At 44.4% G+C, this 17599-nt stretch overlaps 1 protein-coding gene across 16 annotated transcripts in view; it reads left to right on the top strand.

The window, feature by feature from the left end:
* PALM2AKAP2 (PALM2 and AKAP2 fusion) overlaps positions 1-17599 on the top strand; it is a 627479-nt gene that overhangs the window by 75356 nt on the left and 534524 nt on the right. For 15 of the 16 annotated variants that reach the window (XM_019946401.3, XM_073806364.1, XM_073806363.1 and 12 more), the window contains 2 exons: positions 10742-10958; positions 15119-15217. In XM_019946401.3, the coding sequence (XP_019801960.1) occupies positions 10939-10958; positions 15119-15217 (119 nt within the window). In that variant the 5' untranslated portion in view covers positions 10742-10938. The remainder of the gene's footprint in view (positions 1-10741; positions 10959-15118; positions 15218-17599) is intronic. The other variant, XM_073806376.1, reaches the window with a different exon arrangement.

Genomic DNA, 17599 nt, shown 5'->3' on the forward strand with positions numbered 1-17599 from the left:
TGATGGCATAGCTACCACCTAAATGGCAGAGGGAAAGAGTGTCTCCACTTGTGCATTGGACTCCAAAACTTCAGCCCACCAAAGTGAATCACTCAGCTACAACTCACTTCAAGGAGTAGGAAAAATCAAACCCACCATGTGGAGAACCCAAAATATTTGGTGCAGTGAGTTAGATCCTTGTGCTACATGTTAATCTTATCTGGAAATGTCAGCATTTATCCTTTAGGCAAAAACCAGGGGAACTTTTTTAAAAAATTAATTAATTAATTTATTTTTGGCTGCGTTGGGTCTCTGCTGCTCCTCGTGGGCTTTCTCTAGTTGTGGCGATGGGGGCTACTCTTCGTTGCAGTGCGCGGGTTCTAGGCGTGTGGGCTTCAGTAGTTGTGGCACATGGGCTTCTGTAGTTGTGGATCGCGGGCTCTAGAGCGCAGGCTCAGTAGTAGTGGCGCACAGGCTTAGTTGCTCCACGGCATGTGGGAACTTCCCGGACCAGGGCTTGAACCCCTGTCCCCTGCATTGGCAGGCAGATTCTTAACCACTGCAACACCAGGGAAGCCCATAAACCAGGTAAACTTTCTCTTTTTTTACATGTTTATTGGAGTATAATTGCTTTACAATGGTGTGTTAGTTTCTGCTTTATAACAAAGTGAATCAGTTATACATATACATATGTTCTCATATCTCCTCCCTCTTGCGTCTCCCTCCCTCCCACCCTCCCTATCCCACCCATCCAGGTGGTCACAAAGCACCGAGCTGATCTCCCTGTGCTATGCGGCTGCTTCCCACTAGCTATCTATTTTACGTTTGGTAGTGTATATATGTCCATGCCACTCTCTCACTTTGTCACAGCTTACCCTTCCCCCTCCCCATATCCTCAAGTCCATTCTCTAGTAGGTCTGTGTCTTTATTCCCATCTTACCCCTAGGTTCTTCATGACCTTTTTTTTTTCTTCTTAGATTCCATATATATGTGTGAGCATACAGTATTTCTTTTTCTCTTTCTGACTTACTTCACTCTGTATGACAGACTCTAGGTCCATCCACCTAACTACAAATAACTCAATTTCGTTTCTTTTTATGGCCGAGTAATATTCCATTGTATATATGTGCCACATTTTCTTTAACCATTCATCTGTTGATGGACACTTAGGTTGCTTCCATGTCCTGGCTGTTGTAAATAGGGCAGCAATGAACATTTTGGTACATGACTCTTTTTGAATTTTGGTTTTCTCAGGGTATATGCCCAGTAGTGGGATTGCTGGGTCATATGGTAGTTCTATTTTTAGTTTTTTAAGGAACCTCCATACTGTTTTCCATAGTGGCTGTACCAATTCACATTCCCACCAGCAGTGCAAGAGTGTTCCCTTTTCTCCACACCCTCTCCAGCATTTATTGTTTCTAGATTTTGTGATGATGGCCATTCTGACTGGTGTGAGATGATATCTCATGGTAGTTTTGATTTGCATTTCTCTAATGATTAGTGATGTTGAGCATTCTTTCATGTGTTTGTTGGCAATTTGTATATCTTCTTTGGAGAAATGTGTATTTAGGTCTTCTGCCCATTTTTGGATTGGGTTGTTTGTTTTTTTGTTATTGAGCTATATGAGCTCCTTATAAATTTTGAAGATTAATCCTTTGTCAGTTGCTTCATTTGCAAATATTTTCTCCCATTCTGAGGGTTGTCTTTTTGTCTTGTTTATGGTTTCCTTTGCTGTGCAAAAGCTTCGAAGTTTCATTAGGTCCCATTTGTTTATTTTTATTTCCATTTCTCTAGGAGGTGGGTCAAAAAGGATCTTCCTGTGATTTATGTCATAGTGTTCTGCCTATGTTTTCCTCTAAAAGTTTGATAGTTTCTGGCCTTACATTTAGGTCTTTAATCCATTTTGAGCTTATTTTTGTCTATGGTGTTATGGAGTGTTCTAATCTCATACTTTTACATGTACCTGTCCAGTTTTCCCAGTACCACTTATTGAAGAGGCTGTCCTTTCTCCACTGTACATTCCTGCCTCCTTTATCAAAGATAAGGTGACCATATGTGCATGTGTTTATCTCAGGGCTTTCTATCGTGTTCCATTGATCTATATTTCTGTTTTTGTGCCAGTACCATACTGCCTTGATTACTGTAGCTTTGTAGTATAGTCTGAAGTCAGGGAGCCTGATTCCTCCAGCTCCATTTTTTGTTCTCAAGATTGCTTTGGCTATTCGGAGTCTTTTGCGTTTCCATACAAATTGTGAATTTTTTTTTTTTTTTTGCGGTACGTGGGCCTCTCACCGCTGTGGCCTCTCCCGTCGCGGAGCTCAGGCTCCGGACGCGCAGGCTCAGCAGCCATGGCTCACATGCCCAGCTGGTCCGCGGCACACAGGATCCTCCCAGACCCGGGCACAAACCCACGCCCCCTGCATCAGCAGGTGGACTCCCAACCACTGCGCCACCAGGGAAGCCCCAAATTGTGAAATTTTTTGTTCTAGTTCTGTGAAAAATGCCAGTGGTAGTTTGATAGGGATTGCATTGAATCTGTAGATTGCTTTGGGTAGTAGAGTCATCTTCACAATGTTGATTCTTCCAATCCAAGAATATGGTATATCTCTCCATCTATTTGTATCAGCTTTAATTTCTTTCATCAGTGTCTTATAGTCTTCTGCATACAGGTCTTTGTCTCCTTAGGTAGGTTTATTCCTAGGTCTTTTATTCTTTTTGTTGCAATAGTAAATGGGAGTGTTTCCTTGATTTCGCTTCCAGATTTTTCATCATTAGTGTATAGGAATGCAAGAGATTTCTCTGTGTTAATTTTGTATCCTGCTACTTTACCAAATTTATTGATTAGCTCTAGCAGTTTTCTGGTAGCATCTTTAGGATTCTCTATGTATAGTATCATGTCATCTACAAACAGTGACAGCTTTACTTCTTTTCCGATTTGGATTCCTTTTATTTCCTTTTCTTCTCTGATTGCTGTGGCTAAAACTTCCAAAACTATGTTGAATAAGAGTGTTGAGCGTGGGCAACCTTGTCTTGTTCCTGATCTTAGTGGAAATGCTTTCAGTTTTTCATTATTGAGCTGTGGGTGTCATATATGGCCTTTATTATGTTGAGGAAAGTTCCCTATATGCCTACTTTCTGCAGGGTTTTTATCATAAATGGGTGTTGAATTTTGTCAAGAGCTTTCTCTGCATCTATTGAGATGATCATATGGTTTTTCTCCTTCTCTCTCAATTTGTTAATATGGTGTATCACGTTGATTGATTTGCGTATATTGAAGAATCCTTGCATTCCTAGAATAAACCCCACTTGATCATGGTGTATGATCCTTTTAATGTGCTGTTGGATTCTGTTTGCTAGTATTTTGTTGAGGATTTTTGCATCTATGTTCATCAGTGATATTTGCCTGTAGTTTTCTTTCTTTGTGACATCCTTGTCTGGTTTTGGTATCAGGGCGATGGTGGCCTCGTAGTATGAGTTTGGGAGTGTTCCTCCCTCTGCTATATTTTGGAAGAGTTTGAGAAGTATAGGTGTTAGCTCTTCTCTAAATGTTTGATAGAATTCGCCTGTGAAGCCATCTGGTCCTGGGCTTTTGTTTGTTGGAAGATTTTTAATCACAGTTTCAATTTCAGTGCTTGTGATTGGTCTGTTCATATTTTCTATTTCTTCCCAATTCAGTCTTGGCAGGTTGTGCATTTCTAAGAATTTGTCCATTTCTTCCAGGTTGTCCATTTTATTGGCATAGACTTGCTTGTAGTAATCTCTCATGATCTTTTGTATTTCCGCAGTGTCAGTTGTTACTTCTCCTTTTTCATTTCTAATTCTATTGATTTGAGTCTTCTTCCTTTTTGTCTTGATGAGTCTGGCTAATGGTTTATCAATTTTGTTTACCTTCTCAAAGAACCAGCTTTTAGTTTTATTGATCTTTGCTATGGTTTCCTCCATTTCTTTTTCATTTATTTCTGATCTGATTTTATGATTTCTTTCCTTCTGCTAATTTTGGGGTTTTTTTGTTCTTCTTTCTCTAATTACTTTAGGTGCAAGGTTAGGTTGTATATTCGAGATGTTTCCTGTTTCTTAAGGTAGGATTGTATTGCTATAAACTTCCCTCTTATAACTGCTTTTGCTGCATCCCATAGGTTTTGGGTTGTCGTGTCTCCATTGTCATTTGTTTCTAGGTATTTTTTGATTTCCTCTTTGATTTCTTCAGTGATCACTTTGTTATTAAGTAATGTATTGTTTAGCCTCCATGTGTTTGTATTTTTTACAGATCTTTTCCTGTAATTGATATCTAGTCTCATAGCGTTGTGGTCGGAAAAGACACTTGATACAATTTCAATTTTCTTAAATTTACCGAGGCTTGATTTGTGACCCAAGATATGATCTATCCTGGAGAATGTTCCATGAGCACTTGAGAAAAATGTGTATTCTGTTGTTTTTGGATGGAATGTCCTATAAATATCAATGTAGTCCATCTTGTTTAATGTATCATTTAAAGCTTGTGTTTCCTTATTTATTTTCTGTTTGGATGATCTGTCCATTGGTGAAAGTGGGGTGTTAAAGTCCCCTACTATGAATGTGTTTCTGTCGATCTCCCCTTTTATGGCTGTTAGTAGTTGCCTTATGTACTGAGGTACTCCTGTGTTGGGTGCATAAATGTTTACAATTGTTATATCTTCTTCTTGGATCGATCCCTTGATCATTATGTAGTGTTCTTCTTTGTCTCTTCTAATAGTTTTTATTTTATTTTACTTTATTTATTTATTTATTTATTGCAGTATATGGGCTGTTGTGGCCCCTCCTGCCACGGAGCACAGGCTCCGGACGCGCAGGCTTAGCGGCCATGGCTCACGGGCCCAGCCGCTCCGCAGCATGTGGGATCCTCCCGGACCAGGGCATGAACCCACGTCCCCTGCATTGGCAGGCGGACTCCCAACCACTGCGTCACCAGGGAAGCCCAATAGTCTTTATTTTAAAGTTTATTTTGTCTGATATGAGAATTTACTCCAGCTTTCTTTTGGTTTCCATTTGCATGGAATATCTTTTTCCATCCCCTTACTTTCAGTCTGTATGTGTCTCTAGGTCTGAAGTGGGTCTCTTTTAGACAGCATATATATGGGTCTTGTTTTTGTATCCATTCAACCAATCTGTGTCTTTTGGTGGGAGCGCTTAATCCATTTACATTTAAGGTAATTATCAATATGTATGTTCCTATTCCCATTTTCTTAATTGTTTTGGGTTTGTTATTGTAGGTCTTTTCCTTCTCTTGTGTTTCTTGCCTAGAGAAGTTCTTTTAGCATTTGTTGTAAAGCTGGTTTGGTGGTGCTGAACTCTCTCAGCTTTTGCTTGTTTGTAAAGGTTTTAATTTCTTCATCTAATCTGAATGAGATCCTTGCTAGGTAGAGTAATCTTGGTTGTAGGTTTTTCTCCTTCATCACTTTAAATATGTCCTGCCACTCCCTTCTGGCTTGCAGAGTTTCTGCTGAAAGATCAGCTGTTAACCTTATGGGGATTCCCTTGTGTGTTATTTGTTGTTTTTCCCTTGCTGCTTTTAATATGTTTTCTTTGTATTTAATTTTTGACAGTTTGATTAATATGTGTCTTGGCGTGTTTCTCCTTGGATTTATCCTGTATGGGACTCTCTGTGCTTCCTGGACTTGATTAACTATTTCCTTTCCCATATTAGGGAAGTTTTCAACTATAACCTTTTCAAATATTTTCTCAGTCCCTTTCTTTTTCTCTTCTTCTTCTGGAACCCCTATAATTCGGATGTTGGTGCGTTTAATGTTGTCCCAGAGGTCTCTGAGACTGTCCTCAGTTCTTTTCATTCTTTTTTCTTTATTCTGCTCTGCAGTAGTTATTTCCACTATTTTATCTTCCAGGTCACTTATCTGTTCTTCTGCCTCAGTTATTCTGTATTGATCCCTTCTAGAGTATTTTTTTTAGAGTATTTTTAATTTCAATTATTGTGTTGTTCATCGTTGCTTGTTTCATCTTTAGTTCTTCTAGGTCCTTTTTAAATGTTTCTTGCAGTTTCTTTATTCTATTTCCAAGAGTTTGGATCATCTTTACTATCATTATTCTGAATTCTTTTTCAGGTAGACTGCCTATTTCCTCTTCATTTGTTAGGTCTGGTGGGTTTTTTTTTTTTGTGTGTGTGGTACGTGGGCCTCTCACTGTTGTGGCCTCTCCTGTTGCGGAGCACAGGCTCCGGACGCGCAGGCTCAGCGGCCATGGCTCACGGGCCAAGCCGCTCCGTGGCATGTGGGATCTTCCCAGACGGGGGCACAAACCCATGTTCCGTGCATCGGCAGGTGGACTCTAAACCACTGCGCCACCAGGGAAGCCCTGGTGGGTTTTTATCTTGCTCCTTCATCTGCTGTGTGTTTTTCTGGCTTCTCATTTTGCTTATCTTACTGTGTTTGGGGTCTCCTTTTTGCAGGCTGCAGGTTTGTAGTTCCCGTTGTTTTTGGTGTCTGTCCCCAGTGGGTAAAGTTGGTTCAGTGGGTTGTGTAGGCTTCCGGTGGAGCGGACTAGTGCCTGTGTTCTGGTGGATGAGGCTGGATCTTGTCTTTCTGGTGGGTAGGTCCACGTCTGGTGGTGTGTTTTGGGGTGTCTGTGGACTTATTATGATTTTAAGCAGCCTCTCTGCTAATGGGTGGGGTCGTGTTCCTGTCTTGCTAGTTGTTTGGCATAGGGTGTCCAGCACTGTAGCTTGCTGGTCGTTGAGTGAAGCTGGGTGCTGGTGTTGAGATGGAGATCTCTGGGAGATTTTCGCTGTTTGATATTATGTGGAGCTGGGAGGTCTCTTGTGGACCAGTGTCCTGAAGTTGGCTCTCCCACCTCAAAGGCACAGCACTGACTCCTGGCTGCAGCACCAAGAGCCTTTCATCCACACGGCCACCAAACGCCTGTAGTGCAGAGAATTTGGAAGCGTCTAAATCATTGCCACTTACTATTCGAGCCTGCTCTCCGTCCTGGAGCTGCCATGGCCTCTGCAGGTCGCCGCTGTGACCACACGGCTGCTCACGGGTCCCTCCTCTCCCCCGACACCTCCCCCACCTCTGGGAGCCCGTGCTCACTGCTGCTCCCTCCTCCAACCAGGTAAACTTTTATTAGGGGTTTGGAATCTAGAGACTAAATCTGCCACTTACTGCCTGGTACTTTTGGATGAGTCCCTTATGCCTTCTGAGTCCAATTCCCTTTTCTTAATATTTAAGTAATAACCCCCTGGTCGGGCTACTTCCATAGGATTATTGGTGAATGTCAAGGAGATACTATATTTGAAAATATTTTGAAATGTGAAAAAAAGTTTCATAGATAAAGATTGTTCAGCTTATTGCCATGTCTTTTTTGGGTAGAATAATAATTCTAACTCATATCACTTAGATCAAAAATAAAATACAGGGCTTCCCTGGTGGCGCAGTGGTTGGGAGTCCGCCTGCCGATGCAGTGGATACAGGTTCGTGCCCCGGTCTGGGAAGATCCCACATGCCGTGGAGCGGCTGGGCCCGTGAGCCATGGCTGCTGAGCCTGTGCATCCAGAGCCCGTGCTCCACAACGGGAGAGGCCACAACAGTGAGAGGCCCGTGTACCACAAAAAAATAAAATAAAAATAAAATAAAATAAAATAAAATACACCCATTCTGAGGACAGGCACCTGTCTCTGAAAATGATTATATCAGTTCTACCGAAATGTCAAGAACCTTTTAAAATTAATATATAAGGCACTGGAGAAAAGGCCATGCCAAGGCAGCACCTGGCACAACTTCCCAATAGTTACCTTCATGTAACTACGAGTCTAGATGCGTAGGTTATTTTGTCTTTAGACACTTGTGGCAATACTTTCAGTCACACCAAGCAGGATTATCTCTGCCTCTTGCCGGCCCTTTCTAAGTTGACAGGTAGAAAACTGATCATCAGAAAAGAGCACACAAAACTCTAATACTAAAAAACAAAACAAACAAACAAAAAAACCTCTAATACTATAGATTGCAACTAGATGATAAGATTTCCTGGGCAGTCAAATGATTCCCGTTTTTTATGGCAGTTCATAATGATCTTCTTTCCTTAGGGCTCCCTAGAGGGGAGAATCAACCAGGTATGCTCTTAGGTTCAGGAGGGTGGCTTCCTTTATCTTGAATTTCACAGGACACTGTGGAATGTACGACTTTTAGGTCCCTCAAAGACCCCCTTCACTGGGCACATCTGGCCAAGTGGGTAGCACATTTGCCTCACAAAAACTGATCCTTTATTCTTGGCTTTTTTTTTTTTTTCATTCACTAAACACTAATTAAACACCTGTTATGCACTGTGTTAGCTACCTAGCTAGTATGGATGTAAGATTAACGAGACTCAGTCTGCGTTTGAGCAATTCACAGTCTAGTGAAGGAGACAATTATATAGGCAACGGTGACTGTACAACTTGTTAGAGATGCCCAGGAAGTGCAATGAGATATCCTGGCAGCTTAGAACAGGGGAGCCTCACTGTCTCTAGACGTCAGGGAAAGCTCCCAAGAGGAGCTAAAGTGCCAGTTGGGTCTTAAGGATGATTCAATGGCTGTCAATACAGAGCAAGAGAATTGGGGGCAGAGGAATAGCATATGTAAAGACCTAGAGGCTGGGAAGAGTTCCTGTTATGAAATTTGTATAACCGGGGGTCATGATGCTCTGCAGAGCCCCAGTTATAGGGGCATGTAGGACCAGCTCTGTGCCAGGGAGGCCTGGGTCTCCCTCAGAACCAATTCCTGTCATCCCAGGGGGTTAACCAAAGGTGTAACATATGTACATTACACGTTGGGTTGGAGCCCAGAGAGCCCTTCCAAGTTTCCCCCACTTCTTCCTTCTCTGCTCCTCTGCCTTCTGCCCGACCTCCCACTCCACCTCCCAAGGTTCTGGTTCCAACCAGCTGCTACCATGGTTGGCCAAGCCCAGGACACTCTGTGCCCCTTTGGTCTGAGGTCACTGCATCTTGGGGAAATAACAGTGGATCTTTGTATTCCTCAGAACGAGGCACCTACCAGACAGCTTCACCTCTCTCTTGTTAATACCCATTACCCTGAAAGCCTTAATTGTGATGCATGATTATGTTAAAAGACTTTCTTCCCATAAGGGAAGAGGACAGGAAGGAACAAAGCAGGTGAACAGTACCAAGAGCCACGCGTGTTCACTTTGCTTTCTGAGGAGAGGAAAAATCTCAGAGAGCAGCCATGTCTGTGTTTGCATCGCTCTCTGCTTTCTCCCCAATCTGCTGTTTTCATGGTTAGAAAAATAAGTCCTGCCCTTTGAGAGGGTGAAACGAGTTCAAGAGCTTCTTATCCAGCTCTCCCTTGATGACAACCTAATGGTTTTCATTAGATTTGTTTTCCAGGTTATATAAATCAACAGCTTTGAACGCTGACTTGGGGTAAGCAGAATAAACCAAAGAAAAAGCCAGTTAGAATGTACTGGTGAGGCATTTAGTCTTAGAAAAGAAAATGTGCAGTTGTTCTTTGTAATGGAGATTTGCTGATCTGATTCGAAAATCCCGGAAGCTAGCACTGCATTTTGAAATGGTGCATTGCTTGGCATGAGGTTTAAGTTCATTTTGGAGCCAGTTCTTCACCTACCACCCCAGGTTCTTCCTGAAATGTCCTTGAAGCCTTCTTAAGAGCAGAAAGATGCTTTCACATTTTCTCCCCGAAAACCATTACATTTTCTTTCAGTGTAACACTTTATACAGTGATCAAATTATATGGTGACCATAACTGAAAAATATCTGTATACAAAATTCTTCCTACTCTGGCAGTGTTTATGGAAGGGACTGTTATGAAATAGCATGTAAAACATGGACCAGCTTAAAATGATTTTGCTTTTAAAAATAGGCCCTTCGCTATGGAGAACAGTATGGAGGTTCCTTAAAAAACTAAAAATAGAATTACCATACGACCCAGCAATACCACTACTGGGCATATACCCTGAGAAAACCATAATTCAAAAAGAGTCATGTACCAAAATGTTCATTGCAGCTCTATTTACAATAGCCAGGACATGGAAGCAACCTAAGTGTCCATCGACAGATGAATGGATAAAGAAGGTGTGGCACATATATACAATGGAATATTACTCAGCCATAAAAAGAAACGAAATTGAATTATTTGTAGTGAGGTGGATGGACCTACAGTCTGTCATACAGAGTGAAGTAAGTCAGAGGTGGATGGACCTAGAGTCTGTCATACAGAGTGAAGTAAGTCAGAAAGAGAAAAACAAATACCGTATGCTAACACATATATATGGAATCTAAGAAAAAAAAAAAGGTCATGAAGAACCTAGGGGTAAGACGGGAATAAAGACATAGACCTACTAGAGAATGGACTTGAGGGTATGGGGAGGGGGAAGGGTAAGCTGTGACAAAGTGAGAGAGTGGCATGGACATATATACACTACCAAACGTAAAATAGATAGCTAGTAGGAAGCAGCCACATAGCACAGGGAGATCAGCTTGGTGCTTTGTGACCACGTAGAGGGGTGGGATAGGGAGGGTGGGAGGGAGGGAGATGCAAGAGGGAGGAGATATGGGGACATATATATATGTATAACTGATTCACTTTGTTATAAAGCAGAAACTAACACACCATTGTAAAGCAGTTATACTCCAATAAAGCTGTTAAAAAAGAAAAATAAAAGGTTGGCAACCTCCCCTCAAAAAACCCCAAAAAACAAAAAATCAAAAAAAATAAAAATAAAAACAGGCTGTTGATTAATGAAACCTGAATGTATTTTGCAGAGACATCACTGCGCATGTGCAACACGGAAACCTGTGTCTCCAGGATGACCCCGGAACCAAGGATCTTCAGTCTACGGAATTCAAAGAATAGAAATGTTGCCACCAGAGCTCTTTACAAAGCAAGAACTCCTTCAGTGAGGAAAATCCAGCTTCCAGCAGCAAGAGTAGCTTGATTACCATACATGGACTGATTCAAGATGAGCCAGTCAGCTTCCAGGTTTGAAATTCTCCTAATTCCTTAAATTTCGCCCTGAACGTTGGATCTGGGAGACAGATTTGAGCTCTGCAGGTCGACCTCGCAATAAAGCTTTCTTTTCTCAAAAGCCGATGCCAGAGTATTGGCTTCTGTATGCCTTGGGCAGTGAGCTTTCGTTTGGTAACACTAATCTCTGGCACCCAGTAGGTTTCTAATTCCACCACTATGCCTGGCACATAGCAAGTGTTCAATAAATATTTGTTAAATAAATCTTATATAAAATCCCTGCTCAAAAACTTCCAATGGCTTCCTATAAACTTTCAACTTCTGCCTGACTTACATTTTAAGAATCATTCTGTGTAGTTTGGAGCTGAGAGTTTCGAAGAATATCTTTGTGTCTGTGACCCAAACTATGACCCAAGTTTCTTTATTCCCTCTAAATACTTAGAGTATCTACTAAGAGTAGGAAGGCTTCCCCACCTCATGTCCTCTTTAGCTTTTCCTTGAACCATTATTATGGTTTCTTATCTGGTCTCCTTGCCTCCTGACTCCCCCTCATTTTAATCATTCATAATCGCTCTCTCCTGACTTCAGGACTAGCCACATAGTTTGAAGGTCCCAGTGCAAGATGAAAAACGCAGGGCCCCTTATTCAAAATTACTTAAACTCTCAACACCTTGGCAGCAGGACATCACACCAAGCACAGGGCCCTTCTGTGCTCAGGGTCCTCGGTGACGGCAGAGTCTGCATATTCATGAAGCTGATCCTGCCTGAGTTCAACCCTTTTAAGGCACGGTTTCAGTCATGGTAAGTCCTTTTTCAAAAACTTTCAGAGGTTCCATGTTGTCTAGAGTTGTAATTATCGGGACTTTTATCAATTTTGATCCCAACCAACCTTCCCAGCTTTATCTCCTAGAATTCCTCTTTATACACCCTATACTTCTTCCAAATGGAACTACTTAATCTTGCCCAGAAGGTATCCCTTCCTACCTCTGTGCCTTATTTGTACTGCTCCCATTACTTAGAAAGGCGAGCCTCGTTTCCCATCATCACAAATCCTATGTGAAATCTTTCCTGATCCTTTCATTAAAAAAATTTTTTTTAATTGAAGTATAGTTGATTTGCAATATTGTGTTAAGCTTCAGGTGGGATCCTTTCATCTTTTTTTTTTTTTTTTTTTTGCGGTACGCGGGCCTCTCACTGTTGGGGCCTCTCCCGTTGCGGAGCACAGGCTCCAGACGCACAGGCTCAGAGGCCATGGCTCACGGGCGGGCCCAGTCGCTCTGCGGCATGTGGGATCTTCCCAGACCGGGGCACGAACCCGTGTCCCCTGCATCGGGAGGCGGACTCTCAACCACTGCGCCACCTGGGAAGCCCCCTTTCATTTTTAAGAACTCTTTTCTCCCTCTGAATTTCTAATACCATTTTAGCAGAGTCCTCTTTTGTCCTTTCACTCTTTAATGAGCTCCAAAACTGTCTCTACGCTGTGGAAGGTACGAAGATGAACGCTATTTATTCTACTGATACTACTGTTAGGCTCTTTTATGCTCTCGAGGGCGGGCTTTGCCTAGACTCACCTGTGTCTGGCCTTTTGTAGAGAAGGTGCTCATATACTTGTTGAATAAACCAGTGGTTACCAGTTGACTTTCAAGAAAAAGGCATACGTTCATTTGTCAGGCAAATATTTATTGAGTACCTACTCTATGTTAGACTTTCTTCTAAGAGCAGGTAATACAGGTATGAAAAAGGCAGACTGGTGCCTGCTTGCATGGAGATTATATTTTTATGGGTGGGAGGCAGGGAACAAACAAACCAGAAAAATAATAGCTGTTGCTAAGTGCGTTGGATGTCATTGTGAAAGGGTTGTGACGCATAGCATTTTCATTATCTTTCAGTCCTAAATATTCGCTAACATCCATCAGGGATGATTCTTTGACTCACAGGTAATTTAGAAGAGTGTTTCTAAGCTTCCAAACAGAAAACTTTAACAATTACCTCTTAAGTTTTTTCATTTTTCTGTGGCCAGATCATATACTTTGTATGACACTGACGCTTTGAAATATGACTTGCTTTATGGACTAGGAGATGGTTGGTTTTCACCACTGTTCCATGTGTGCTTGAAGTACATACTATTTTCAGATACACTGTTCTGTGTGTCCAACAGATCAAGCTTATAAATACTCTCATCCAAACCTTCCATATCCATCTGATTTTGTCTGCCTGGTTTATCAATTCCTAACAAAGATGTTAAAAATCTCCCACTTTGGTTTGTGAATTGATTTCTCCTTGTAGTTTTGTCAGTTTCTGCTAGACAGATTTGAAGCTATGTTCCTGGTGCACGACTGTTCTACCTTCCAGGTGATTTGAACCCCTTTTCGTTACGTGGTGATAGTCCTCCTTAGCAGTGCCTTTTATCTTAAAGTCGACTTCATCTTATAATACAGCCAACACCAGCTTCCTTTTGGTTACCATCTGTTTCTTAACTGGAGTTTAGTCAAAAGAATTTTATTAACAGTTTTTTGGAAATATAATCCATATACCATAAAGTTCATCTGAGTTTTGTCGACGTGCATTCGTTCTGGCTGCCTGTGGGCTTGGACTTAACTCTGCCTCTGTGTATCCTCCATTCACCCGGCTTAGTTTTAGGTTTTACTTTCTCTCCCACCTCCTCCTAGACTGACACTGTCCACCCCACTCCATTTTTCTTCTTTCTAGTTTAGTAACACTGTTTCTATCTTCTAGCGGTTATTTTAGGATTTTTAATGTGCATGTTTATCTTAAATGATAATCTTTATCCATCTTACAAATAAATTTAGAATAATTCAATTCCAGGCAGCCTGAGGATGGCCCCGCCTTTCCCCAGTTACCAAGCCTGTCAATTCCGCCTTCAGCTTTGGCTACAGGAGTTGGGTTTTTGTCCAAGAGACTTTGGGGCTGACACAGCAGCCACACAGGTCATTCCCTTCCTGCTCCTGTGAACTCGGGAGAGGAGGAGGGGGCCAGTGAAGACCCAGCCCCTCCCCATGCCACTCACTCCTCACCACTCCCTCGTCCCCCACCCCGGAATTTTCAGGGAGCGTTCTGGCCTCACCAGAGGGGACTGGAGCCCGGATCTGGGTCACCCCTTACCCGGATCTGAAGGCTCTTCTGCACGTGCGGCCTGAGCCCCGAAAAGTCGGTGAGGGCAGCGGGGCAGCGTCCGATTTCCGCTGGGAGCCTGAGCCTGCCGGGGTCGGGGTCGGGCAGTCGGGCCCTCAGGTCAGGCCGGCCGGCTCCAGGTCCTGGGGCAGGATGCGGCCCCTCTTCCGGGTCTTCTCCAGGCGCCGCTCAGCTTCGGCCTCCTTGTTCTCGCGCGAGTTCTGCCGCCACGGGTCCTGCAGTTGTTGCGTCTCGTCCGCCACACGCGCAGTGCGCTTCTCCCACGCGCGCTGGCGCTGGGCCCCTCTCTTCTTGCGCTTCGGGGCCTCCTGCAGCAGGTGCTCGTCGTCGCGGATCTTCACGCCCTCGGCCTTGTCCAGCAGGTTCGCACACTGCATCTTTACCTCGAGCTCCTGGGCCTGGCCCGCGTCCGCGGCCCGCAGCTCCTCCAGCCGGGCCCGCCGCGCCCGCAGGCGCTTCAGCTGCTGCCTAGGTCCTGCCTGTTAGCGGCGTCAGGTTGCCCTTCCCCTTCTGCCTCTTCTCCTTCCTGCGCTGAGCCTTGCGGGACGGCTTCTCTTCGGTTACCTCCACCTTGTTGAAGAGCAGCCCCGGCCGGCCCTGTGCCTCCTTGAGGGCCGCCTCAGGGCAGCTCAGCGTGCTCCGCGCCCTCGGCGGCCTCGGGCGCCTTCCGCTTTGCCCTCAGCTCCTGCTGCTGCTTCTCCTTCCGGTCGCGCTCCTGCTTCCTCCACTTCCTCCGCCGTCTTTTCTCTAAAACGGCGGGAGACAGCTCCTTGGCGTCGCCCTGGCCCCGCGCCTCCGGTATCTTTTCAGGCAGGCGCTGCCGCAGGACGTCCAAGGCAGGTAAAGAGGCTCTTTGTCCAGGCCGTGCGCAGGGGCCCGGGTGGAGCTGGAGGCCTCCTCCTCCTTGGCTGTCACCGGCTTCCTGACCTGAGACTCTCCGCAGGGGCCCGGGCCTTGGCCTCGGCAGCCTTCTCCTCCCGTTCCTGGGATTTCTTCAGTGCTTTCTTCCTCTCCTTTTTTAGGAGCCCAGCAGCTTCTAAGACTCGAGTTTTGCCAGCCGACTTGCGCTTCTGCGGCTCGGTTCTGGGCTGGGAGCAGATCTTCTTGGCCAGGCTCTGCAGGTAAGCATACTTCGTGAGCAGAGGAGCCATGGCTGGAGGCTCGGCGGTCGGGCGGGGCTCGCTTGGGGTCCAACTCGGGGGAGGAGGGCCGGGGTTCAGCATCCCGGCGGCACCCGGCAGCCCCCGGCCCGCGCTACCCTCACCTACCCGGCTGCGCTCACCAGAAACACTCCATGGATTAGGGTGGTAGTGACTTGATCACCTGGGCGGTTGTTGGTGCCGTTCTTGAGGACGGAAGAGATTAGGGGAGGTGTTAAGTTCGGAGAGCTGTTGCAGGGAAATTCTGCCAAGTGGAACGGGAAAGTCTGCATAGGCTTTGGTATGGTACCCAGTAAAGGATTAACCTTTCCCCCAGAGAGGCCTGGCCTTTGCCCTTGGCTTCTGGGAGGTAACCTCTAAGATCTTGGAATGTCCTGCCTGATTTGTTTAACCTGGGGACCTTGGGCCATGCCAGCTAGTCTATGCTAGCAGTGTGATTTATAGTAGGAATCCTTGGGTCATGAGGCGTGAACTTGACCTCTGGAGACTAAGGTTGTCCACATGGGCAGTCAGCCATATCTATGTGACTGAGCCCCAATAAAACCTCTAGACACCAAGGTTCACGTGAGCGTGTCTGGATGGCAGTAGCTCATGCATATTGTCACACATTGCACCTGTGAGAAATAAACAGTGTCTGCATAACTCCACTAGAGTCCCGTGCTAGAGGTCCCATGCTTGGGACTCTCCTGGACCCTTCTCTGTGTACCTCTTCCCTTAGCTGCTTTTAATCTGTGTCCCTGTGCTGTCATAAACTGTAACTGTGAGTACAGCAGCTTCCAGTGGGTTTTGTGAGTCCTTCTAGCAAATTATCAAACTCGAGGGTGATCTTGGGGGCTCTCTAACTTGCAGTTGATAACAGAGGTAAAGATGGCCTTGTAGACCCCCGAACTTTGCATTGAGGGTATATACAAATTCAACAAAGAGAAGCCCTGTGTGACTCAGGTCTTATACTCTATTGGTCAGCTGAGTCCAGGGAGACCTGAAGAGTAAAAAGAGAATAAAGAACCTGTTGTCTCTTGACCAGTGTCTCAGAGGATTTCTCTTTTCCTTTATGCCAGTGTCACATTAAGAATCATCTACACTCTTCTGGTCAGAGAGCTGCCTATAAGTGTAACCTGGAAAGACAGCAAAGAAAGGCAGTGCCTTTAGTCATTGTGCATGATGAAATCTGTGGGAAGAAATAACACTCCTGATATGTCAACCACAAGTATGGTTTTCATCTAATTGAATCCATTCATCACTACATTAAAAAAGAAGCTGATGCAATTGAAAAGTGAGTTCAGTTAGTCCATCCTCCCACAAAAACAGTCGCGCGCACGCATACGTGTGCATGTGTCTGTGTTGATGTGAATCTCATCTTAAAGAAAATATAAATTCTGGCTTCAGGCAAATGAAGGTTTATTTCGTATGGCAGCCTCCTTGCATACTGCTGATGGTTACAGCATGTGGAATTACTTACAACTAAAGCCTTTGATTGAAAATGTGGACGTAGCACTCAATTTATCATCCTCTTCTCTGAGATTTAAAAGCTCTTTAGAACACAAGCTAATACCAGTTTCTGTTTTAACAAATCAGTATCTTTTCATGGGCTAAATGACTTTCCCATTCGGCACCTCTCAGAGCACGCCCCTCCCCCCACTCCCTACCCCCCTGGCTGCAGAGGTTGTCATATATGTGCTGGATACAGGCAGCTTGGAAGAGTGTGTCTTATTTCACAGACTCCAGCAAGGCAAGGGCAGCAAGAGTAATTGTTCAGAACTGTGAAAACCAGACACTCTTTCCTCGGTATTTCAGCTTGGGTCAGGATTGCATTAGTTATCTATTGCTGTGTAACAAATTACCCCAAATTTAGTGGCTTAAAATGATATACATTTATTAACTCACAGTTTCTGTGGTCAAGAGTTTGGCATAGCTTAGCTGATTCCTTTGTTTTAGGGTTCCTTGCAAGACTGAAATAAAGTTGCCAGCTGAAGCTGTGGTCTCATATGAAAGCTCAGCTGGGAAGGATCCACTTCTAAGCTCATCCAGGCTGCTGGCAGAATTCAGTTCCCAGAGGACTGTTTGACTGAGGGTTGCAGGTCCTTCCTAGCTATTGTCTGGAGATTGCTCTCCAGTCTTTGCCATGTGGACCTCTCCAGCGTGGCCACTTTTTTTCATCAAAGTATGCAAGCAGAGAAAGCAATATGGAAAATCTAGCAAGACAGAGATTATAACATAATTATGGAGGTGACATCCCATCACTTCTGTATTCTGTTGGCCTTCTCAAGGGGAGGGGATTACACAGAGTGTGAATACCAGGAGGTGAACACTGGGAGCTATCATAGTGTCAGTCCACCAGCAGGA

Source organism: Tursiops truncatus, chromosome 6, assembly GCF_011762595.2.
Source record: "Tursiops truncatus isolate mTurTru1 chromosome 6, mTurTru1.mat.Y, whole genome shotgun sequence".
Lineage (NCBI taxonomy): Eukaryota > Metazoa > Chordata > Mammalia > Artiodactyla > Delphinidae > Tursiops > Tursiops truncatus.